The sequence below is a fragment of the Cupressus sempervirens genome, chromosome 9 (genome assembly GCF_028749045.1).
Source record: "Cupressus sempervirens isolate cs-2001-9-10 chromosome 9, ASM2874904v1, whole genome shotgun sequence".
Lineage (NCBI taxonomy): Eukaryota > Viridiplantae > Streptophyta > Pinopsida > Cupressales > Cupressaceae > Cupressus > Cupressus sempervirens.
Genome location: NC_143126.1, coordinates 158,702,549 through 158,730,430, shown reverse-complemented (window position 1 = coordinate 158,730,430; position 27,882 = coordinate 158,702,549). Strand labels below are relative to the sequence as shown.

At 34.9% G+C, this 27,882-nt stretch overlaps 1 protein-coding gene across 1 annotated transcript in view; it reads left to right on the top strand.

The window, feature by feature from the left end:
* The window catches only part of LOC149537999 (uncharacterized), a 79,826-nt gene extending 52,296 nt beyond the window's left edge, over positions 1 to 27,530 (top strand). Inside the window, exon 6 of the mRNA XM_089799391.1 lies at positions 27,028 to 27,530. Within this exon, the coding sequence (XP_089655517.1) occupies positions 27,028 to 27,345 (318 nt within the window). The 3' untranslated portion in view covers positions 27,346 to 27,530. The remainder of the gene's footprint in view (positions 1 to 27,027) is intronic.
* Positions 27,531 to 27,882: the final 352 nt, after the last annotated feature.

The following is a 27,882-nucleotide window of genomic DNA, read 5'->3' as shown; positions in this document are numbered from 1 at the left end:
ATAGTCTTGGAATGACATATTTAAAGATATCAACATATATCCATCAACTTAGATGTTATCTTTCAATATCATCTGAAGTATGATTCAACAAGAAATATCAAACATATGATGTCATCATACTTATATTCTTTTGGTATGTGCACTGGCATCAAATATGTGATGCCTACCAAGAGAATATGTTAGAAAGATGTGAGTTATGATCTCCAACACTAAGAGACAACAACTAAAGTAATCAAAATGCCACGATCTCCATCATGACAAGTGTCATGATCTCTGGCACTCTGGGACAACTACTTAGTGTAGTCTATCATGATACGTTCATTATCATGATATCCAACACTTCGAGACAACAACTTAATGTAGTGAATCATGATAATCGGTCAAGCTATTGTTAAGATTGTCATCCTACAATAGCGACCTTACAAATATATCAATGAAATAATGTCACCTTTCATGACATAATCCACATATGCAAGATAGTAACTCTCATGATATCCACCAAGAACCAAGTTAGAGGGTGGATCCACCGTAGCTTCTCATAGAGGTGGAACAAGGGTTTTCACCTCAAACTTCTTTCTCACAGAGAAGAATGTAACACAAATAATTTCACCTCGAACTTCCCTCTCAATCTGTAGACTTTTTTTGGTCCAAGGTTGCCTCTGAGGTAATGTTTGACTCCCTTTGAAACTGATATCAACCTTCTGACCTCCTCATACAATGTTGTCTTTGATGAAGTGTTAGACTCCCTTTAAATTTGATATCATCTTTCTAATCTCTTGGCAGCAGGTTGTGTCATGTTTCCGTAGTTCAACAAGTCTCCTAATAGTATAAGGCCTTCCAACCTACATACATGATCATTGGAGAATCCATCTTGACATGGTATACTCCATCTGAATCAATATGATCAAGGTCATCAAAAAGTTTGACTAAAGCATGTTTTCTATCTGCTCCCTCTCAATCATCAAGGATATTCATTTCAGGATTCTCACTCTATCTAGTATGATCATTAAATGACTAATGAATTCTAGATCATAGCTTCTTTGGAGCTACTGTCATAAGATTGAGCTTGCACAATATTTGGTAGCATGTGTAAAGTTCCAACCTCCTTCTCCTACAAGAACATTCTTAGACATAAAGGAAATGATCAAGGCGAATAACTCTCATAGTATGTATATCAATACAATTAAGAGAGAGAATACTTTGAGTAGATAAATGCAATACTCAAGGATAAGTACTTATCTCATATGAGTCAAACCAAAAAATACCTCCATATAAGCATTTGCCAAACAATGTGAATACTTGTCCTTGCTCTTATCTCAGATTGTTTGAGAGACATTTCCCCTCTAGGGATGGTTCAAATGGGGATGCAACATTGTTCATTATTACCACTCTTATATCGTTGAACAACTTTATGTTCTCCTTTTTCCTCTTTGCAAGGAATTATCCCTCAATATGCTCATTAACATCCCTCCTAGTACTTCTTTGTCCAAGCGACCAAGTACTCCTTGTTTGAAGTACCACTTGGTATTTCTACCCATTGTTAAATGTGTTACCTTGCTTTAAAATCTTGAGGACAGATCTCACATAGTTTGAGGACAAGCTTGATGTATCTCTTATGGACCCTCGTATGAGTAAGGATATCATGTGGCAAGTTCCTCTGCAGGTCAATATATTTGTACCTATGTCATGCAAAACTCCTGCTGCAATTCTTCCTCTTCAGTTTGAAGCTGCACTTCTGTTCTCAATTGATGTGGAATACTGGTGAAGCATGAAAGATTACCATCCTAGACTTGTTCCCTCATGTAGATGCAAGTAGTAGCTAATGTTCTATCAAGTTTGAACCCTCAATCATTTACAATTGTATTCTCAATTAATACTTGAAGGAATTCCAAGTATATCATAGACCAAGGCCTTCCTGATGTCTTGTATATACTAGTGGCTCCTTTATAAGTCATCTCTTCAGATTTCATAATGGAAGTTTAATAAATCATTGTAATTTGATTTTCAGACTATTTTCACCTCTTTGATAATAATTGTTCTTAATTTGTTTATGATTGATGTCACCACTATAATGCCCATGTTGGGACTAAGAGACATGCTTATTTGTTGTGAAGTTCCCCTGATTTAAGTATTTGAAATATATGCTTTGTCTATGGACAAATATATATGCACCAACTTTTATTGCTATTCATGATAGGTGTCCTTATTGCTTATCTTGTCAACAATGTAATAGTGTATTGATTACACTATAGTCTAGAATGTATATGAAAGGATCTAACTGATAGATAAATTCCGTAGTTGGGACTTAATTGTTCATTATATATGAGCCAACCTACTATAGTCCTTATATAACTTGGGATTCATGCTTCTCAATTATAATTGATGTTCCACATCAATGTCTTCTCACAATTTTTTGAGATATAGCCAATCATTGTTTTGGGGTATTGCTCCTCTTTATTGTTTTCCCACAACTATTCTTCTCCTCTTTGATTGCTGTGATACTCTTCTTGGATGTGACAAAGGCCACTAAACTATATTTGATGGGTAATATTATAATTCCATGGACCAACTATGCTTGTTAAATTATTGCTAATCTATCATTCTGATAAAGTGATCCGTATTATATATGATACTATGGTGCATACTGTATGTTGACATAATTGTTAAAATTTATTTCTTTCCTCTCGTTGTTTACTTTGTGTCTCTTGGTTTGTCCTCCATTCCATAAATTAATATGATACAATTGTCAATGAGATCCTCCCATTCAGTATTGCCATATGATGTTATTTAGATGGTAGGTTCTGATTAGTGAATTTCATATTATTGTTTCCAATCTTTATTGCTTTAGATTCCCAATCCTCTAAGGTGGTTCTAAAATTGCATCTTCATGTTTCCTCTTCTCCTTGCTATGCCAAGTCAACAATGGTAACTACTTCGTTTTTATTATTTTCTCCCTCACATCTGTAGCACTGCTTGTTGCATACAATACTGCTGATTGATATATTTGATTATGTAGCTTCTAGAATGTGGTTGTTGGTTGTCCTAAGTGCCCATAACGTTTGAACTCTATAGCATATTTGTTGTGAGGTTTTCACACCATTGCCCCAAAACTTTGGGGACCCCCTTTTTCTGGCAAGCCTTGGCAATTTTCGCGGATTTTTTTTGGAATTGTTCGGTTGCCTTAGCAAAATTTGGAAGTTTTCTAGAGGCTTCGGATTGATAATTTTATGCCTTGGACGCTTTTGGGCTAGGAGGGGATTAGGTTTGTTTTTTCACCCGGTGCGAACCTTGATTTTCCAGAACATGTAATTTTATCCTTAGGTCAAACAGAATTCAAAAAAAACTTTTTTTCGATGGTTAGAACAATATCCAATAGGATAAATTTGCAAATTTTTGGACTTGAATGGATTTTTGAAAATTTGAAATAATTGTATAAGCTTGAGCATTTTCAAAATGAAGTTTTAAGAATTAGTCGTTTTGGAAAATATTGAATTTTTTGGTGAAAAAGGAAATTTTTGATAGTGAAATTGAAATTGGAGTTTGAAGTTTTTTCTCTACTAGTAAAAGGATTTATTTTGTTAAAAAAATTTGTAATCGTATAGCAAAATTTGAAATTGAATTAAATTGCAAAATCTCATTAATTTGGTTGAAATTTTGCCTAGAGGATTAGAGAAATGTTAAAGGACGCCGGTAATTTAGAATTGAAAATCAATTTTGGCTTGCTAGATTCGATTTTAATGATATTTTAATTGCCAAAATATTAATAAATGAAAATTTTAACATCTCCTAAACTTACATTGTTTCTATTTTGCAATTTCTAATCAAAACTAGCAACTAAATGGGCCAATTTTACTATGGGATAAGTAATTTTAATGTTACATTTAAATTTGGGCCATTAATTAAGGGACTAATTTAATTTTGTTTTCCCTCTAGGCAGGTCGGCCCACTTGGAGAGGCAAAAGTGTGGTATAAGAGGGGCTTCCTCCCCTCTTATTTCGTCATTCCTTTGTCCTCCTTGGATGTGCAATTTTCTTCTAAGAGAAGCGAATTTCAACTTGGGTGATTTTTGGGGCAGATTTTCCATTTCTTAGCATCTTTTTCCCCTTCTTGCTTGGGTGAATTTCTGCCCTAGGATCTAGCTTGGGCAATTTTTTTTGAAGTCTGATTTCTCTTCTAGAATTTGGCAATTTTAGTTGGTGAAAGGACAATGTGATTTAAGGTCTGATTTTTGGCAAGTGTAGGCAATTTCAAGGGTGTCGAAATTCTGATTTTTGCTAGGGCATCATTATTTGCAAGGAGAATTGAAATTTCTAAGATCTGATCCGAACTTGAAGAGGACCCGATTATTGGTAAAGGCAGATTTAAGGTGAAATTCTATTCATTTTTAGAGGTGGAAATTGGTTTTAAAGGTGGATTATATTCCTTGTTCTTGCTTGGTTCGTTTCCCTTATTTTTTTCTTGCACTCATCATCCACCACTTCATCATTCCATTGATAGGCTGAAGTTGGGAGATATAAGTGTAGATTTCATGATAGAACACTTGGAGAGGCAGGAATAAGCTAGACCACCCTAGGATTGAAGTTGGGAGATATACGTGTAGTCCATCCTAAGGTAACGAAGAGGCAGAAACTCTAGGAAAGAAGTTTGGAGATTGATAAGTGTAGAGATAGGACTTGGAGAGGCAGAAATAAGCTAGATTCTATTGATAGAAAAAGGTCGGAGATTGATAAGTGTAGTCCATATCATTTAGAAGGAAGGGGCAGAAATAGGTGTTTAGGATGGTAGATGTTAATACAAACAAGAACCCAAAGGGAACAAATACCAAAAAAAACAAGGAAGACATGATGCCTAAGACCACCTTCTTCTCGAAAGTGAGGCGAATAAGTGATACCAATATCGGCGTGGTGAACATGGTACCGTTGAAGGACAAATTGAAGGAAGGACAATCTCCCATGGCAAAGAAGATCTGGAAGAGTGGAATTGTACATTCAGCGGCTTTCCCTCCTACCTTGCCTTGTTCGGAATTGATAATGGAGTGTGCATCCTGGTTTGATATTGTTACCGAGTCCATTTTTGATGAAGTGAAGAGAGTGTTGGCTAACATCAGCGAACAAGTGGTCGAAGAAGTATTCAATATTCTCCAGTATAAAGGCATGACAGTGGTAATGATGGATCAGGCGGCCAAGCTATTTTAGGGTAACCAGGAGGCCTACTTCATTCATCTAAAGAAGAATTGGTTACACGAAGGCAAGAAGGGAGTTACCAAGTTGTGAAAGCTCACCTGGTCAAATTTCAAATCAGAGTATAGCAATCTAATTGTGCTTCTCAGTTGGATCATGGGTGTGGCTCAAGGTATGCAATTTGAGAACTTGATGTACTATTTTATTGATGAAATTAAAAATGGAAAGAGAAAATTTGACTGGGCTAGAATTATAAGTGAAAATTTAGAGTTGCAACTTAGGACAATGCAAAATCAAAAATAATTCTATATGGGATCTTATCTTTTCTATCTGATTGCGAGACTATATGAAAATCCTGGACTTAAGGCCTTAGGAGTGATTGGCAATGGACTGGGGAAATGTTTGGTGCATGAGTGCTATCCACAACTTCATTTGCACAATACCCGAGATTATAAGATGTTTTATGACACCTTTTCCATGAAGATGGTAAGGATATTACAAGGAACACTTGCTAGAAGGCTCTCAATGGAAGCGGAAGTAAAAGTTAAGAAGTATGGGAGTTGGTTTATCCAGTTTTCACAATTTACATATATTACAATATTAGGAAGTACAGTTTGTCCCAAGAGACTTCCAAGGTACCCACTCGACAAGATAGTTTTGATGGAGTTGGTTAGGTAACTTGAGCATTATGACAAAATGATGAAACTTAAAGATAAGACAATGATTACCTTCTCATTTGGAATAGGCAATGATACGCCCCAATCCCGTCACCTTTGCAATTGTGGAGAAAGAATTAGAATGGTATCATCTAGGATGGTATACAACAAGACAAGGATTCGATCCTACTGGTCTCATCAAGGCATCTCACGAGAATGCATTCAAACATATTACTACTATAGAAGATTTTTGGGCCAATACACAAGATGACTTTCATGTGAGGAAGCTAGCTTTCTCAAGATTGTCAGTGGGCATGATGAGGGAAATCAAATGGAGAGGCCTTGATATTCTCGATCAACTGGAAGAGGATGAAAATGTGCTAAGAGAAGATTATGATACAGTGGATGGAACAGAATTGGGTCCAGTGAATTGGGATGATCATCAGGATCCTTCCTTAGAGGTAGTTACAAAGATAGTTGATCTACACACTGAGTCGTGGTATAGTGAGAAGTTAAGGCAATTACAGAGTTGGAAGGTATGCCTTACTAATGAGAAGATGAAACTGGAGGAATGTCCAGTGGAGTCGGTCGGACAGAAAGGTGAAGGCAGTAGCCAGCAACAAAGAGTAGTTAAGAGCAAGAAAAGAAATTTGGAGGTTGAGAAAAGTAAAGAACATCATGAACCTCTAGCAAAGAGATAGAATGCAACACCATCAAGGGAGAGCATAATTGAGGCTAGAGGCCAAGAGGATAATACAAGTGGACAAGGGGCCACGGTACAGTTGAATTCTGATTTGGAATCAAGTGGTTACAATAACAGTATCGAGTACTCTTCACTCTCGAAGAACCAACATGGAGATGATGTGATAGTTAATAGTGAAGAAGAGGATATGCCAATTGATATTGAGGAAATAAGCCAGGTGCCCAAGGTTGTTGGTGATGCTTTGCTAGTCGGACCGAATCTAGATTTGGGAAGATGCACTGCACTGTTATGGTTAAGGAAAATGCTTATGCCAAGAGGCAAGGTGGTGACTATCCAAACAACTGAAGATATTCAAGGGTTAGTGGAAAAGGAAGATAGCAAAAAATAGAAACAAATTGCAAAAACGGTGGCAAAGGTAATCAAGAACGATGATGATGGTCACCAAAAAATTCAGATTGCTATACCAAAGGTTAGCAAGGCAATGAACGAGATTGTAGCTCAGGAGTATGAGATAGTAGAGCATAACTTGGGAAGAATCATGAATGACATGGAACGTAAGGAGATCCAGGAAGGCATGGTTTCAATTAGAGAAAGGTTAAGGAAGGCAAATGAGATGATAGTTAAGTTGGAGGCCGAAAACAAGTATTGGAGAGATTGCTAGCCTATCCAACAATTGCATCAAGAAGCCCTTCCGCAAGACAGTGGGAGCAATAAATAAGAGATATCGGCTCAGTTGCACGAAGTCAAGGATTGGATCCATACTATGATTCAAGATGGGCAAAATTTCTTGATCATTGGTGGCTATTAGAGACAAATTCAGAACATTTGAAGGGGAGTGAAAGGATTTCCTTCCAGTCAAAGACTTAGCAATTCCTAGGCTATAGGCATTTATCGAGCTACTGGAGAGATATTTGTAAAGGGCGAAGTTGGTAAATGAAGGAGGAATGAGTATGGTGGAGTCTTGGTTTGTTGCCTTGACCATTAGATTGAGGATACTTCAAGAGATACAAAATGAGATGCACAACACAGCCTACTCATTGACACTTCTATTTCAACCACGATGAGCGATGTTGGGGCTGCACTTGATTTTGAAGATATCAAAGAGAACATCAATGAGAAAAAATTTGGATTGAGATTGGATGAGTTGGGGAAGGTTGCTATCAAGAAGAAGCATTTGGGCACCCTCGCCTCCCTCAATGCCTTTATTGGATATATGAGAGAATATGAGAAGGATCATGAGAAGACATTGCAAGCAGCAAGCAACATGATGAATTCAGCTGAGCTCAAGATGAAGCACACGCCTTTCCCTCTCATGAAGGAAGTTAATGACGAGCTAGCCAAATTCATTGCTTTAGCTAAGAAGATGAAAGAAAAGGGTAGAATTATATTAGAAGATCATTTGATGTAAGCCCAAGTGGAAACTTCTCCTTTCATTTGGGTAGGATAGGTGTCTGATTCTTATTGGCTACCATTTTGGTGCCTTCTCATTGGTTGCCACTTTTCCTTTTTTTCATTGGTCCATTGATGAGGTGGCATCTTCTCATTTGCTGATGGGATGACAACCTTAATTAGGATTTTTTGGGATTTGATTTGGATCGTCAATTTTGCCTCTTAATCTCTACCATTGGTTGTAATTTTGGCCCTTATTATAAGGCCATTTTCTCTCCATTTGTAAAGGGTCGAAGAAAATTGTTGCTTAAGATAATACCAAAATTGCTCCTCTTGATCATTGTTGTGGCTTGCATGGTGATTAAGAACACTTGGTGTTATTGCATGGTTTCTACTTCCAATAGTTAGAGTTAAATTTCATTGAAGTTGTTAAAGTAGATATTATTTCAAGAAAGTTGTTAAAGAGTAAGAGTAAATGGATAGTTGCATGGTGATATTAGTGGATGTTTGATAGGGATCTACAAACTAGGCCACTAGCATCCTAGTGGCTGGTTAGGAAGCCTTGCGTGGTAATCTAATCTTTTTCCCTTGAATCATGGAGGTAGAGCCACTGGTAAGCTTTCATCAAATTTGATCCCTATCCATTTTCTAATCTTTCCATTCATAGGAGTAAGAGTAAGGCAGCACGTAGTATAGTAGTTGGAATTCAATCGAGAAGAAAGTTAGAAAAGTAGAAGCATCATTGGCAGACATAACCTCCATCATCATCACCATCAACATTATTTGGTGCTTATATACTTTACAAAGCCAGACATCATCATCATCATCACAACGAGAGTTTGACAATCTTTGAATAAACAATGTAAGGCCGCCTACATGATTAACCAACAAATCACATTAATATAACTGAGTTAGTATCCACAAGTGTAAGGAACATTGGAATTTTTCCCATGTCTTCATGAGTATTTACTTTTCAAGAGAGGGATTGAGTGTTTGATATTCCATATCAAGTTTTCAATTGCTATATGTTATGTAGTGGTACAAAACTGACATCAACAATATCAAAGATATGGATTGTTAGAAAGAGTTAGACTCTGATAGTATAATGTTGGTTTGATTTTTTTACATGATTTGATCAAGTGTTGAGATTATGTATAAGCAAGGTAGTTTGATTAGTGAATGAAGAATCACAATATTAATTGAGCTATTATAACTGTCAATGAGAACTTGATGAAGAAGTAAAGAAAGTGTAGTGTCATCTAAGCAATTTTAGTGTAAACTGAGTCTAGTGTTGACCAAGCAGGATATAATGATAAGCATACATGAAAAGGAAGAACAATTTAAGGAACGATTTAATTTGAGGATGACATTTGATGAAAATAAACATTGTTCAAGAAGTTTCGAAGATAAGGATGAAGTTAGTTATAAGATCAATGATTGGAGAAATTCAAAGAAGATCTGATGAAGGAGATTTAACAATTGGAAATGAAGCATAGAGTTTAAGGTGGAAGTATTTTTCTTGAGCATATAGATTCAATGAATATGAACTTGATGAAGATCTGATAATTGTGATTAAGCGACAAAACCTGGAAGATTTTAGAGGAACGAAAAAAGAATTCTATTTAAATGTTGAATACAATGTTTATTATTGCTGATTGTATTATTGTTAATGTTGCTGAAGAAGTTGAAGAAATGATAAATAGAAGGAGAATCGAGGAGAACTACATTGTGAAGATCAAGCAAAGGAAGTGCTAAGTTGATGTGTGGAGTGTGTGAATCAGCCAAAAAGGGATGAGAAGTTGAAATAGGAAAGAGATTGAGCGACACCAAGATCTAAACAAGCAAGGTAGTGCTAAAACCTAATAGATCATTTCACTATTACTCTCTAATCATTGTAGTAGAAAATTTCTTAACTGAGTGAACCTAATAGTCTTTCGAAATCCTATATGGTGGCATTTTGTTGAGTGTTTTGTAAGTCCTTTAGAGAAGGCCACTCTTTAGAGGTTTCAAGGAGTGAACAAGCTCTAGATGATCTTTTGTGAAAATCCTCTAACAAGGTCACATTAACAATGTGTATGTAATCTTTAACAAGGTTGGCTCTTTACAAAGATCACTTCAAAAGAGTAAAAATTTTGGGTTGTCGGTTCCTAGGTGGTTTTTCCCTTTGTAGGGTTTCCATGTTAAGTACTTGTGTCAAATAGTCTGGATTCTTATTATGTTGCAAATTTATTTCATGTTTATCGTATATTGTTGCAACTCGGTATTAGCTGGAAGATAACTCTAATACTCAATATATTAAGATTACATCTTAATGCAAAGTTTATGAGTTTATATTTTGATGTTAGATCTAGTTAGCAAGCTTATGATCTGAAAGATTAAAGTGTTTGAGTTCGTGAAAAGTTCTTTTAAAGCCTGTAGGATAATTGGTTCTAATTGATTCACCCCGCCCCCCCCGCCCCCCCCCCCCCTCTCCCATAGTTATCTAACAATTGGTATTAGAGTTGAGTTCTTCAAGGAAAAGTTTGAAGGGACTTAAGCTAAGGATCTGAAGATGTATAAGAGAGAGGTACCGAAGCTGAACAAGGAGAACTTCTCTTCATGGAAAAGTAAGATGAGGTTGCATCTATCAAGGATTGGAGACAATGCATTATATTTTCTAGACAACCTATACACCCCTCCAAACCCTCCTATGACAATTGAGGAGATGAACCAGAAGAAAGAGAAAAATAGTCTAACGATTGAGATTGCTTCTGCACTAAATGATGTTGAGTTTGATGATGTCAAGAACTATGCTACTTCTAAAGAGATATGCAATAAGTTGATACTTGTGCATGGTGGATATCAAAATGTATTGAGATCCAAAGCAGAAAGTCTACGAGGATAAAAGGAGGAGAAAACATTGTTCAATAAGTTAGCCGAATCAAAGAAATTGTGAGTAGCATCAAAGCTACTGGAGGATTCATTAGTAATGAAGAAGTTGTAAGTAAAGTCCTTAGAACATTATTATCTATTTATGCTATAAGAGTATCTACTATTCAGGAATTTAGAGCTATACCTATAACGATCTTACTCTTGATGGTTTGGTTGGTAGATTGACTACATTTGAGTTAAGTAATTTTGATGATAGTGCACCTAAGATAGAGAATTCTTTTAAGACATCACTAACCATTGGAAATTCAGAAAGAGAAGAGTAGCAAGGATGAGAGTGATTCAGATTTAGATGAGAAAGAGATGGATGAGATTGAAGAACTAGTAGCAAGGAGGCTATTAAGAGGTAAAGGAGGATTCAAAGATAAATTGCTTGTGATATATTTTAAATGCAGTGAAGTTGCTCATATTGCTGCTAGATGTCCTAACAAGAATAGGAGTGACAAGAATGACAATGAGAAAAAATGCACAGAGAACGAGGATTACAAGGACTACAGGGACGAAGGAAAGAAGTATTGTTTTATTGTTGAGGAGGAGCACACCGACTCAGATTTTGATGATGAGAATGAAGGTGAGTAAGTGGTATATGTTGTTAAAGAAGATCCATATGAGGAAAGGTATGAGGAAGGAAAAATTCTTATTTCTCAAGTTATTAAAAATCTTAATGTTTTGTAGCTTCTTTTGGATAAAACTTATTGAATATATATATATATATATATAAGTTATTATCACATTCTTAATCAAAGTAAACATATGTTATCGATAACTAGAGAGAGTTGAAGAAACATGTCTCTATGGAGACATGCCTCTTAAATATCATATACATATGCCTTGAGAATGTAATTTGGAACACACAGATATTACAAACAATGTTAGTACATTTACATCCTGTAGGAAAAACTCAACATGGTATCAGAGCAGGATGAACGCCTCTGGGATCTGGCTGAGTAGTGGAGCATGTTGTTTTAAGACTAGTGGGGGTTGGTAGTCATCATTAATTCGTGCACAGAATTAGAAGTTCCAGAAAGAACCATCCAAATATATATGCCACTAGCAAATAATCATTTCTTAACCTAGTTGGTTGTGTAGAAGCTTTGTTCGATGGTGGTGGTATACTTTGATAATGAATGTATTCTCTCCAGACAAGAGCTTGGTGTCTTGGCATTGGACTTAGAAGACTCATGCATGCAACAAAGGAGATTTTTTGGTAACTTAGTGGGTGCCTCAAGTGCACATTTTTGCCCATTCTTCTGCAGGAGCATTCCTCAATCATTGTAGTTGAATCTTTGTGTCTAAAGGACTAATTATCAAGACAATGACAAAGGATGGAGCACACAATCATCATTTTTGGTGGAAAAACCTGAAGCATGGAAGAAAATTATAATTTATGAAAGCTGTGATATAAACAACATTAAGAAGAATTTTTTATTGTGTATATTTTGCAGACATACATTTACGTAATGGCTAGATCAAACAAATGATTCTTGAGTTAATGGAGAATAAAAGAGATTGCATTGACTTGATAGAAAACCTTGCAAAATGGTGTGAATGCATTCCTGATGGCCAGACATATATTAGGTTTCTTTTAACTTTGCATAAAGTGCGGAAATCAACAAATTAAATGCTCTAAAAGATCATCAACATTTGTCATAAGAATCTCTTTAGTAGCCATTAGAACCATCTGTTCTCCCATGGAACATAAGATGACAAACCTGAAGTGTTTCTCCCTCTCATTTGTGGTATTTATGCATGTGTATAGTGTCTGACAGTGTGTGTGATGGTCCTACCATAGTTATCGTACTTGGGTCAAATCCCTATGGTGGTTTCCCTTTTATATTCTTTTCTTATTTTCCTGGGTTGATATTTAAAAGGATTATAAAAGGAGTGTGACATGCGCATACCACAAAATTAATTTGATTGAAACATGAAATTGTAGAATGGAGCATGTCAAGTTGGAAAATTAGGGTGACACGACATCAAGCATCAAGCCTCGTGAATAAAGGTTCGTGGAAGGTATACTATGTATTTAAATATTTCTTGTTCATTTTTATGAATATTCATTTCTATGTTTAATATTATACATTTGTATATAATATTGTGAATATATTATTGTAGATGTATAAATATTTATTAGAGAAATTATTCATATTTTATGAAGTGAATATAATATTTTCTAAGAAAGTATTTTTCAAATATGAAGGTTCAGTCAACAATAATTTTTTAACATTCTTATAATTTTTGAGATTAATTATTAAAAGTATTTTTATTGTTATAAGAATTATGTGCCTTGATCTTTTCCAAGAATGTTCTTGTAGGAAAAGGAGAATTAATATCATATTCAAAGGGAGTCTAAAACTTCTTCAAAGGTAAAAGAGCTCTCAAGATTGATGTTTAGAGGGAGCCTGAAATTTTAGAGGCAACCTTGAAAGAGAGGGAGAAGATAGAGAATGTGATTCTGTCAACCTTCGGCAATCTCAGTCATATTGATTAAGAGGGAGTAAATCATGTTGTGATGATTCTTCACGATCAATAAATTGTAGTAGACAAGAGGACAACGATTCACGAATATGCCTCTTGACTATGTCATTTTAATGGGCCTACCCCCTTTGTATATCATGTGGAAGTGACGACTTCCAAATGATGTCACTTGTATTTGCAGAAGTTATTGTAAGGTGACGATCTTACAATAACTTGTATTATGAGATCAAATTGAGTATATGGTGAATGTCTTGCATCTCAACATTCTGGGAGGCCATTACTCAAAGAGTACTTGGTGAATATCTTTGATATTCTGGGAGGCCAATACTCTTGATATCAGATGTGATATCAAAACTTTTTGAGTACTTGTTGAGTATCAGATGTTGATATTCTGGGAGGCCAATACTCTTGATATTAGATGTGATATCAAAACCTTTTCAGTACTTGTTAAATATCATTGATATTCTGGGAGGCCAATACTCGTAATATCAACTGTGATATCAAAATGATAGATATCAACGGAACAAACATATATTTTTTCCATACCTAATATTACCAATGGTGTAATACATGTGTTTATCCTCTATAGCTAAGAGGGAGTCTTAATGTTTTGTAGCTTCTTTTGGATAAAACTTATTGAATATATATATAAGAGTTATCATCACATTCTTAATCAAAGTAAACATATGTTATCGATAACTAGTGAGAGTTGAAGAGACATGTCTCTATGGAGACATGCCTCTTAAATATCATATGCATATGCCTTGAGAATGTAATTTGGAACACATAGATATTACAAATAGTGTTAGTACATTTACATCCTACAGGAAAAACTCGACAAAAAATGATACATGGATTATTGATAGTAGATGTTCACATCACATGACTGGTGATATTACTAAGTTTGATAAGCTAGAGGAATATGATGGAGGAACTGTTAAACTTGGAAATGATGTTACATGTCCTATGAAAAGTAGTGAATAATTAATGCTAAATGATAAAATCAGATGTGATGATGTTTATTGGGTCCAAGTAATAAAGTACAATTTGTTGACTGTTGCACTAGTGAATAATACAGCTCACAAATTGGAATTTCAGAATAGAAAGGTGAAGATCTATGATGATGGAAACTTGATTAGTACTCGAGAGAAAAAAAAAGGTAATCTTATTTACCTAGATTCTACTATAAGTACATGCTTATTTGCTAGAATTGAAGATATTTGGTTGTGGCATAAGAGACTATATATGTAAATTTTGAGGGTACGGTTAAAGTGAATTGAAAGAAGAAAGTGAGAGGCTTAGTGAACTTGCATAAACCTGATAATGTTGTGTAAGCAATGTCAACTTCGTAAGATGACTAAGTGTAGTTTTTCAAGTAAGACACATTCATCTAATGACATTCTGGAGTTGGTACGTATTGATTTGTGTGGTCCTATGAAAGTTGAGAGCTAATATGGAGATAGATATTTCATATGGTTTGTTGATGATTATATTCGGATGATGACGGTTATGTTTCTGAAATTGAAATATGATGCTTTTCAAATGTTCAAGTGGTATTAGGCTAGATTTGAAAAAGAAAGTGGTAAACAACTAAAATGTTTGATATCTAATAGAGGTTGTGAGTTTATGTCTGATGAATTCACTAACTTTTGTGTTGAGCATGGAATTAAGAGACACTTATTTGCACTAAGGACACCACAACAGAATGAGATTGCGGAGAGAAGAAACAGATCCATTGTTGACTGTGCTAGAACACTACTAATTGAAAAGGGAGTTGCACAAATGTTCTAGAGAAAGGTTGTACGCACTGTTGTTTACACCCTCAACTGAGTTAAGTTGAAGAAAGGAACAAACAAGACACCATATGAACTTTGGTATGGTCACATACTGAATGTAAGTTATTTCAAAATATTTGCAAGTAGGTGTTATATTCATAAAGATGCAAGGAATGGGAAGTTTGATTCAAAACGATGAAGGAATATTTCTAGGTTACTCTACTAGGAGCAAGGCTTACAAATATTTGAACAAAGTGATTGACACAATGAATGGAAATGCAAATGCAAATGTTAGATTGATAAGTTTGCAGATAAGAATGATGAGGAGAGCAATAAGGAACCTACGAATTACAGCAAGTTTGTGTATGTCTATAATGATATATCTTCTACTGAACCCGAGCACCAAATAATTCATTACAATGGTACATTGAGAAACAACAGGGAACTACCAAGCAACAACTTGCATTGTTCGAGTCACAGATAGAACTACCCGAGCGGAATGTTGAGCCCTAATCGAGAAATGATAATGCTGGAGATCATAGAGTTGAACCTATCTTAGCAAAGTATGTGAGAAGGAATCATTCACAAGATCAAATTAATTGGAGACAAGAGTGTTGGAATCATGACAAAAAGTAAGGTGAAGGACATTACATGTTTGATTGCTGAATTTGAGCCAAAAACTGTGAAAGTTGCACTTGATAATGATGACTAGATCAATGTTATGAATGAGGAAATAGATCAAACTGAGAAGAACAATACATGTTCATTGGTACCGAGACCCAAAGACAAAAATGTGATCGGAACCAAGTGGATATTCAATAACAAATTGAATGAGAAAAGAGAAGTTGTGAGGAACAAAACCAAACTTGTTTGAAAAGGTTATCCCCAAGAAGAAGGAATTGATTATGGAGAGACCTTTGTACTTGTAGCTAAATTGGAAGGAATTCAAACACTTTTGTCTTATGCAACTTACAAGAGAATTAAATTTTATCAAATGGATGTTAAGTCTTCATTTCTAAATGGAATACAAAAAGAAGAGGTCTACATTGAACAACCTGAAAGATTTGTGGAGCCAAATCAAAAGCACTTGGTATGTAAATTGAACAAAGCACTGTATGGGTTGAAGCAAGAACCAAGAGCATGGTATACATAGTTGCATTCATATTTGATCAAGATTCGATTTGTTAGAACAAGTGATAATAGTAACTTGTACTTGAGAAGTGAAGTTGAAAACAAAGTCATAGATGAAATATTTCTTGATAATATAATATTTGGTGGTAATGAATTGTTGTGCAAATCATTTGTTGATCACATGAGCAAAGAATTTGAGATGTTTATGTTTGGTGAGATTGAGTTTTTCATTGGTTTACAAGTTCATCAAGAAAAGGTGGTATATATGTGACCCAATCTAAGTACATAAATGAGATATTGAAGAGATTTGGCATGGATGAGTCAAGGTCAGTTGGAATCCCTATGGTCACTAGATGTAAATTATCCAAGGAAGAAAACACTACCGAAGTGAATGAGACACAATACAAATCAATGATTGGAAAGTTGCAATATGTTGTACACAATAGACCTAATATTGCACATGCAGTTGGAATAGTCGAAAGATTTTTATCTAATCCTAAGGAGACACATATGACTATAGTTAAAAGGATATTCAAATACCTAAAAGGAATAGAAGACTATATACTATGGTAAAAGCAAGAAGGTGATTTTGAGCTTAGAAAGAGCACTAGTGGTGGAGCTTTCTTTTTAGGAGGAAGGTTGATTATATGGTTGAGCAAGAAACAAAGTTGTATATCACAATCTACTGTTGAAGTTGAGTATGTTGTTATTAATTGTTCAAATATTGTATGGATGAAACAAGCATTGGAAGGTATGCAAGAAGTCACCGAACCTATTACTATCTATTGTGACAACACAAGTGCTATTAACATATCAAAGAATCCTTTGATGCATGCAAAAACCAAACACATATCTATCAAGTATCACTACTTGAGGGAGCAAGTATAAGAGAAACAAGTAAGATTGGAGTATGAGAAGTCAAAGGAGAAAATTGTAGATATATTCACAAAGCCATTGCCTAAGGATGCTTTTGAGTATCTGAGAAGTAAGTTAGGGGTCCTTCCCCTATCCAAGATTCATTAGGAGAAGATGCATGTTAAATCAATTCATGGATTATTAGAATATCTTTGTGGAGTTCATACAAGAGTTCGCTCTTTAAGGATTGTTTCTTGATGTTGTCAAAGTGATTGTAATGAAGCACATGAGATCATTACATGCAAGATACAAGGTATGATTAAAAGGCATTATAAGTTTTCTCATTGAAACTTATAGTTACCTTTGGCATTGCTATCAAAGGGGGAGTGATTGGAAGTATGATTATGAAACAAGATTGTTGTCAAAGGGGGAGATAATTTGCACGGGAGAGAACCTATAAGGAATAGGAGAGTTCTACAAGTTATTGATATGAAGTTGATACTGTTGAAGATGCAATACACCCAAAGGGGGAGAGATTGTCAAAGTGGACTGAGGTAGAGCTAAAGATCTTGATGCAGGATCATGAAGACTGTAGAGGAACTGAATGAAGTTAGAAAGCTAAAGACATGTTGGCATTTGATGTTTATTGTTTCATGATGTAATATTATGTACTGTAATATCTTATGTGTTTCCATCAATTCCAAAGGGGATGATAGTTAGTCCCAACTGATAGTGTTATTAATGTATATGAAAAAGTCATATTGGTTGTTATGTTGTCATTGATGTCAAGCCTTAGTTGGTCAGACATTATGTTAATTCTATAGAGTGCCATATCATTTGATTGATAAAGAGGATTTTAAGAAAGTATGAAGATGATGTAAGTGTTGAAAAGTGTATGGTATAAATGGGCATTTGAATGAGTTAAGCTCTGACAGTATAATGTTGGTTTGATTGTTTTATATGATTTGATTAAGTGTTGAGATTATGTCTAACCAAGACAGTTTGGTCGGTGAATGAAGAACCATAGTATTAACTGAGCTATTATAGTTGTCACTAAGCACTTGATGAAGAAGTAAAGAAAGTGTAGTGTCAACTGAGCAATTTCAGTGTTAACGGAGTATAGTGTTGACCAAGCAAGATGTAATGATAACCAAGCGTGAAAAGGAAGCAAAGATTTAATTTGAGGTCGACATTTGATGAAAATAAATATTGTTCGTGAAGTTTTGAAGATAAGGATGAAGTTAGTTATGAGATCAACAATTGGAGAAATTCAAAGAAGATCTGATGAAGGAGATTTAACAATTGAAAATGGAGCACAAAGTTCAAGGTGGAAGTATATTTCCTGAGCATCTAGATTCAATGAATATGAATTTGATGAAGATCTGATGATTGTGATTAAGAGAAAAAACCTGGACGATTTTAGAGGAACAGAAAAAGTTTTCTATTTAAAGGTTGACCACAATGTTTATTGTTGTCGATTGATGCTAATGTTGCTGAAGAAGTTGAAGAAGTGATAAACATAAGGAGAATTGAGTAGAATTGGATTGTGAAGATCAAGAAAATGAAGTGCTAAGTCAATGTGCGAATCAGCCAAAAAACAACGAGAAGTTGAAAGAGGAAAGAGATTGAGCGACATAAAGATCTGAACAAGCAAGTTAGCTCTAAAACCTAACAAATCATTTTAGTGTTAGTCTCTAATTATTGTATTAGAAAGTCTCTTAACCGAGTGGACCTAACAATCTTTTGAAATCCTATATGGTGACATTATGTTGAATGTTCTATATGTCCTTTAGAGAAGGCCACTATTTAGAAGTTTCAAGGAGTGAACAAGGTCTAGATGGTCTTTTGTGAAAATCCTCTAACAAGGTTAACTCCTATCAGAGCTCACTTCAGAAGAGTGAATTTTTTTTAACAAGGTTAGTTCCTAACAGAACTCACTTTAGAAGAGTGAAAATTTTGGGTTGTCGGTTCCCAAGTGGTTTTCCCTTTATAGGGTTTCCGTGTTAAATACTTGTGTCAAATTGTGTTAATACTTATTATGTTACAAGTTTATTTCATGTTTATTGTATATCGTTACAAATCAGTATAAGCTAAAAGATAACTCTAATACTTGGTATATTAAGATGACAATTTAATGCAAAGTTTATATCAGTTTATATTTTGATGTTAGATCTGGTTACCGAACTTATGATCTGAAAGATAAAAGTGTTTAAGTTGGTGAAAAGTGTTTTTAAGATCTGTAGGATAACTGGTTATAACTGATTCACCCCCCCTCTCAGTTATCTAACAATTCCCTTTATGTCTAGACACCCTTGTCTAGCATATAAACATTTGACCACCTACCCTAGTTCTCGTGTACTTTTAGTTCTATTATTCAATTTCTGATATGCACATTGCAATCTCTCAAGCCATGCACTCAATCAGTTTGCACATCTGTACTTAAGCATGTGCATGAGCTGCTTGCACAGGTTGTTCTCCATCCACTCCAATGGGTTCATAGAGTAGTTCTATAATCAGCAAGTTTAATTATCGCAGCAGATCTCTAATGAAATCCATTATAGGAAAACCTCTTTTAATCTTTTTAAAAATAAAATTCTGAAAGAAGAGCCTATTCTCTGGGGTAGCTTTTACTCAAACTTTAAGGAGTTGCCAGTCTTATTAATCTTCTCAACTATGTCTCAATGCATTGAGTAATAGCCTGAAATTCTAATCATTCTTCAACAGCTGAAAGATTACTTTGCTCTCAAACACAAATTTACCCTTCTGAGAATTCTATAGTATTGAAGCAGCATGGTCTGGACAGCACCTACAATCAACTACAGCATTCACAGTCTGAATTTGCACCTATGTTCACAGGAGTTAGTCAGATTGTTTTCATAGGACTGACCACATAAAAAGGATGGGGTTTTGCTAATCAATGAATAAATACATTTACTCTTATCAAGGTTGAAAAAAATACAGCTGCCTTACAGAGTTTAAAGATATTGCAAATATTCTCCAAGAAAGAACACCTACAAATTTGCTACCTAAACTTCCTCCAGCACAGCTCAGAAAATGAAAGAACTCTGTGAATCTTATTCCATTAGGAAGTTAAGAGGAAAATAATGGAAAATCAAAAGCTTCAGCTCCAAGAATGAGCTTCGACTCCATGTTTTTAAACCAAGCCTAGAAAATAATGTGAAAATCCCCATGCGAATAAGGAAACAAAACCCATTCTCATTGCTTATATGTTTCCCAAGTCTTATCTCAAAAATCGTTGTTCCATCTACAATCTCTGCCATCGTAGCAGATGACAAGGCACTACATTGTCGCCACCCTTCATTGTGAGTGAAGAGATGGCTATTCAGCATATCTCAGCTCCCTTCCAAATATATTTATTTATGCGGCTTCCTTGCCAAAGTTTAGCACAAACTTTTTGTGGATTTTCCAATGTGTTCACCATGTTGGGAGTTCACCAGTCAGTGTTCTCAATAATAAAACTGTTGAATAAATTTTAAAGTTCTTATCCTTTTAAAATCAAACTTGATCATGAGCTAAGATAGGTGGTCAAGCCAACTTACAATTTGATAATAATATCAAATGTTTTTAATTGCAATGAAAGAATTATATTATTGTTTTTAAAGGCCCAAGTCTTATTATTATCAAAAGTATATATATATATATATAAACAAAAAGATTACACACACATATATGTATATGTAATTAATTATGAGCCATGGTACCTTGCCCATATATTAATTGCACATATACGAATACACACACACATAAACATATAACCCAAGGTAAGATATAATCAAAGTATTCAAAAGGATGTTGGCGCCAAAGTTAGAACCTTATCTATTGGGTGTGTTGACATGATGCTGGAGTTTGTGAGGATATAACATTGGAACAATAGGTTGTAATAAAAAAGTTGGTTGGACTGAGTAAGGACAAGATAATTGGTACAACTCACTATAGGAGTTGGTTGGATAGAGTTGTAATGGAGGGAAGAGGAAGCCCACTTCAGCTGAAGGTGAGAAAAATATAGTGGTAGGGTTAATGAATATGGCAAAAAGTGGGCAAGAAGATGATTTGATGGCCAATTTTTTTACATCCATGCTATTCCAATTCATTTTGCAAGGTCTCCTTATTTCAAAGCTAATAGATGCATTGGCAATCGAACCTTCTTATGCTCCCTTGGCGAGCATTAATCATGTACCTTCTTCCTTAACAAACAATATTCAAAATGCAGTACATTGATGGAGGAGATGAGACAAACATGGATTAGGATTGGCTGTTCTACTGTTATAGATGTGTGGACTGGTATTCAAGATTGACTATTCACTAATATTATTTTTATATACCTTTTTGGTTCATACTTTCTTAGAGCTATTTATTGTTTTCAGATAAGTGTAGATGTTGATTTCCAATTTGCCCTTTTGCAGAGGTGGTTGGGTCTTCTGAAGTTGTGTAGGTCCTAACAAATTTAGCTTGTGTTTGTAAGTTAGATGTTATGATTGAGAGTGCGTACAAAAATATTTTTTGGACTCTGTGTTGTGTACATGCTTTGACTAATGCTTTGAAAGACACTAGTGAAATAGATTGGGGGAAGGTAGCAGTGGTAGAGGCTAGAGACATGCAAATGTTTGTAACTACTTTACTTGCAAGATACTCAAACTAGTTGAAACTAGATATGCTAGCTAGTTTATTTTGTTTGAGAGGATGTTGGAAGTGCAAGATACTCTACAATCCATGGTGTTTTTTGGAGACTTGAAAAAGTGAGATCGGTCAAAGACGAGAAAGGGAGGTGGTAAAAGAAAGAGTTCTTAAATAATTTGGAACAATATGTAAAGCAAAATTGTTTGATTTTGTATTTTGTTTTTCCTTTCATTATTAATAGTGTTAATGTCATAGAATTTTTAAAGTTTAGATGGTTTCTTGTAGGCATATCTACCCTATCCTAGCACTTGTTGTGGGTGAAGTCAAGTATGCAGAAACAGACTTTCCTTGCCTTGGAGAGATCTATGAAATTTTTAATAGAATTCTTGCTCAAATGAAGCAAGCAATTTGTAACAAGGATCCTAGATTGAAATTCTATGAGGAGCATATTAGGTCTATTGTCACAAAGAGGTGGAACACAAAGAACACCTCTCTTCATTTGGCTACCCATGCTCTAATCCAAGGTTTTATGCACCAAGAAAAGGTCAAATGCTTCCTTCCAAGGACAATGAGGTGATGGAGGAGTTTATGAAATCCCTTTATAAAATATATAGCATAATGGAGGAACCATTCTTCAAGAGCAGTAGCTTTAGTTTTTTGATCGTACATTTAGTAGATTGGATGTTAGGATGGATGGAGCCAGTATTGCACAAAAAAAACTGTTGGATGGTGAAAACTTCATGGGAATGACACTAGAGTTGAACTAAATTTCCAATTGTTTACTCAAATAGATTACTAGATCCTTTCTTGCAAAGAGGTAATGATCCACCTATGGCTTCATCCACTCCATTAAGAGAAATAGGATTACCTCGAAACGAGGTGAACAGTCAGTTATAGTTCATAGTGCCTTACCACTTTAGGATTGAAAAACTACTTAGTATTGGCCAACTCCAATAGTACATTGGGACGTTAAGCCTAAAAATGTTGGAAGATTGACAAGGATGTGCAACTAGGAATGGTCAGGGTTGTTGGATGGGCAGAGGCATAGGAAAATACAAAACACCAAACACAATGTGCTACGGCACAATAAAAATATATTGTATTCAATTCACCATGATTTCAAATGAATACATAGTGTCTTTTTATAGGCAAGTGTACAATATTCTAGAGAAATCTAACATTAGCTGACAAGACAAAATATCTATATATTTTTAGAAAATACTACAGCCGACTCAAGCTTTTGGAAAATACCTCAGCTGACACAACCTAAACCTAAACTTAATAATCTAGAAACATCTAATGAAGGACGATTGATTTTAAGTAGAAATTAATATTTCTAACACTCCCCCCTAATTTCTACTATCAAATTTTGTCACATACAAATTCCAATGTGCCATGTAATCTTCATATCTATTAATGCATGAGTAGTGTCTTCCAAGGCTATGGCCTTTAATTTCTACAAACATTTTGTAAGCAAACGGCTGCCAACGATTTCCTCTTTTCACAGGATCCACTGATAATCTTGATAATCTTGCCTCATCTGTCACAAATGCCAGTGACAAGGTTTACTAATGACCTTTTGCCTCTTTGATGCCTTGCTCTAATCTGTTTCCCAATGCTGCTGCATTCCTTCTTATACTTGAACATTTGTACCTCAATAAACCTCTAATCATTCTTGCAATTCTTTGCCACTTTGATCCATAGCTCCATCCACAATCCATTTTGATGCAACCTGCCATAAAATCTTTATTGCACTCTTTATTCCAACATGTCTTATCACAATGATTTTTCAAACCACACATATTACAAGGATGTATATCCCAACATCTATCCTTTGTATGCCCTTTCCTGTTACAGTGTGAACATTGCACAATCTCTATGCTTTCAATTGATCCTCTTGAACCTTTATTTATCTTTCCACTGCTTGCATTATATCCAAGACCTACATATTTTGGCCTAATTGTAATCTCAATCGGATTTCTTAATCCTTGTTCATCCTTTCCTAAACCTTTACCTTTGACACCCATTCTTTCCATAATCTTCAAACCAATACTATTATTATCATAACAAACAAAATCTGCAAACTTCTTGTCATTTACTTTCTTATCACAAACACTTTCAGCTTTAGCAAAATCACATTTCTGAATCCCATAATCACTTAAATCATTTGTGTCACAAGATACATCACATACAAATGGTTTCACATTCAAACATTCTTTCTGTTGTTCCAAAGTAGACAATTCGTTCTTTAACATATTATTTTTCTCTTCCAATTTCTTCACATTTTCTTTTAAAACTTTGTTCTTTTTCTCAACATCATCAAACAAATTTAACTTTTCTTCTAATTCTTTATTTTTCTCTCTAAGCTTACATGTTTCCTTCACTTGCCAATTATGTACTTCTTTCACAAATTTTAGCCTATCTTCTAGCTCTTCAATTGCCTCTATATGGACACTAATTTCATTAAACAATTTAGATTTCTTCTCCCATTTCATTTCTTACTTTTTCCAATTCCTTTTGCAAAATATCTTTTTCACACAATAATCTTGCATTTTCTTTCTTCACCATCACTAATTCTTCTTCTAACTTATTTGTCTTCTCTTTTTGAACTCTACCAGCTTTTCCCATTGAAATCAACAATTTAACACACTTACTCTTATCTTTTAGAAAATTCTAAATACCTTTTTACTTCCAGAATTAAATCTTCAAACAACTTGAAACAAACTTTTAGACAGCTAGACTCCTCACAATATTCTTCTGCTGTTATAATTTCTCAAATGTAATTAAATAATTATAAGAATTCACACCATACCTTTTTTGCCGACTTGCCCTCTTTCCTACTCAACACTTCTTGTGTGGTCTTCTTCAAAACAGTTATCTTTCTCATAACACAAACAATCCTCCACCATTTAGCAGCACCAACACACCACTTGCTCTTTTATCAAAATCTGAAATTCTCTCCAATCTTCTATCCAACCAGCCTCTAATACCAATCTGAAGGAGGTAGACCAAGATCTTAAATCTGCTCTGATACCAAACTATTGGATGGGCAGAGACACAGGAAAATACAAAACACCAAACACAATGTGCTGCGGCACAATAGAAATATATTGTATTCAATTCACCGTGATTTGAAATGAATACATAGTGCCTTTTTATAGGCAAGCGTACAATATCCTAAAGAAATCTAACATTAGCCAACAAGACAAAATATCTACATATTTCTGGAAAATGCTACAGCCAACTCAAGCTTCTGGAAAATACCTCAGCCGACACAACCTAAACCTAAACCTAATAATCTAGAAACATCTAATGATGGATGACTGATTCTAAGTAGAAATTAATATTTCTAACACAGGTACCATTGGATGATCCAATTCAGGTAGACAGTAATGGTAACATAGATAGTTCTTTGGATATGGATATCCCAAACAAGGCTTAGCTTCATAGATTGATGTATTTTGATGTTTGACACTTTTGAATACTGCTAACCCACAGTATTCTGATGTCTGAGACTGCTGTTATACTACTTTGTTGAAGTTTAACTACTACTTTCATGATTTGTTTACATTTTGGTATTGTTGCCATCAGTTATTGACATCTCTCTCTCTCTCTCTCTCTCTCTCTCTCTCTCTCTCTCTCAAAATATATATATATATATATATATATGTGTGTGTGTCCTTCCACTATCCCCAAAAAATGGCCGTTTGGACTGCAGTCCTTAAAATGCATCCCTGTCCTTCCCCCATCTTTGTCCCCAAACACCATGGAGTGCAGCTTCAAGGTGCAGGTGGCAGATAAATATAAGCTCACTTGCATTCGTAAGATTTCTAGTATGCTTGATTGACATATAAAAATCAGATCCATAAGATAGCAACTCCTTTCATTAACTGCAATATCCATACATAGTACTTTTTTCAGACTTGATATGTAAGCAACAAATGAAATAAAAAAAGAGATGATTCTAAAGTTTCAGTTATTCAAGCTTCTTAAGACACTTGATTAAATAAATTAGAAATTTCAAGTATTAAAGACCAGTATTTTAGACAAGGTTGCACAGGCTTTCATATGCTGACCTGGCTAAACAATTTATTAGTTACCAAAAAATAATCATACTTGCTAGGATCCAAAGTGGATGAGAATATTTTGCTTAATCAGTCCCCTATAGCAGAAAATCATGGAATGGAAATGGAGAGGTGCCATTTGGTTGATTCTGTCCTTTGACACTGGAGATGGATTTCTTCTATCATCCCTGATATCTTATTAATGGCAAGGCATTTCGAAACCTTCTTTACTATGATCTGAATTTCTAGTTTATTAATAGATGTTGTAGTCTCATCATTCAGAAATCATGCATAACATAATGATGATGCAGTAAAGCATATCATCTTGTCAGTTGTACCCTACAACATAAAATACCTAAGCCAATTTAAGAAATGGAGTGGATTTTTTAGCATTATTTCAGTTTAAAATATCACTCACTACTCAGGAAACTCATTAGCTATTTTACAGCTGAGGTAATTCTGAAATCAGTCAATAATAATGATTAGATGATGCAATAAAGCATAGCAACTAGTCAGTTGTACCATACACCATCGAATTTCTTAGCCAATTTCAGAAATGAAGTGAATTTGTTAGCATTGTTTCAGTTCAAAACATCACCGGGTACTTCGGAAACATGTCGGTTATTTTGCAGCTGAGGAAATTACCCATTAGCTCGCCTAGCCAAGTTCTGGAGAGTTCTGCTGAGTTTTTGCTTAGTCACTAAGTCTGAGTCAAAATTGGGTCTCCAGAGACTCACTGTCACAAGTTTTCGAGTCATGCATTGTGTACCCAATGGTCGTATCATCCCATGTTTTCTATATACTTGTGCCACAAAGCTTAGGGGATATGATATTGATAATAAGTTTGGTGTGCAATCAGAGATATTTTCCACTCCCATGTTTTCTATATACTTGTGCCACAAAGCTTAGGGGATATGATATTGATAATAAGTTTGGTGTGCAATCAGAGATATTTTCCACTCTTTCTGCCTGTGAAATATGCTCGAGTACACAAGGATAGTGATATGATGTCCTCTTTATGTATATTTTATTTTATTTTCATATAGTATAGTCTCAATTATTTAGTGAAAGAAAACGGTAGAGATTTACTCTTACCTATTGAAAGTTGGAGATGTAGACACCATGGAAATCATTTGGGCACATGGAATTGAAAAATTACGTTGCTTTCATTCTAGCTGATTTGCATCGAAAGGGCTTAAATCTCCATTTGCTTTTCTTTTATATTTGCAGGAGACTGCTAATAAAGAGAATCCCACATCTGTTGACCCACTTGAACCGCCAATGGTACTAGCTTCCATGGATTACTTATCAAAATATCTACTGGACAAAAAAGGAAACTGGGGATTGATGGATCCAAATACATGGCAAAAGTTCCTTGATTGGCTTTCAACTGAAGGTATTCTGACAACGTTGATACAATCTCGTAACCCAGTCTCTGGTGTGAGTGCATCTCTCGATGATTTGAGAGATGGCAGTTGTGGTGATTGTATTCAGGCTTCCCAAGTAAGAGTTGATGAGCTATTCACAAATGATTATCTTATTCAGTAATAAAATAACTCTCATGTATCTTACTTGCATGGTACCAAGCACACAGGTTTGGTGTCAATTTATATTTGGAGAGTTGAAATGTGAAAAATGTATGAGAGATCAGAGATGCATCTATTATTCAACTAGGGTCACTGTTATACATGTAATAATGTCAAGAGTAGCTTAAATTTTAACTTCATTGCCAATCGTTTTTTCTAGCACTCTAATATTCTTACTATTTTTGCCATCCGTTTTGATGAAACTTATCAAGCATGCTATTCAAAGTATAAACCAAGCATAGGTTAAATGATCTCTATTGTAGGTAAAGTGATGGTAAGCAATTTGGAAACCATACGACTCAATTCCAGATAGTCTGCGTAAACAAAGTGAATTTAGCACCAGAAATTGATAATTGATCCTACAAAATACTGAAGTCTAAAACAGTAACAGCAACAGCTGCAGTAACTTTTAGATGAATTATTAAATTTAAGCAACACGATAACTGAAAAACGTGGATTTGTTAAATTTTCTTCAAAGATTCTTTATTTTGAAAAAATC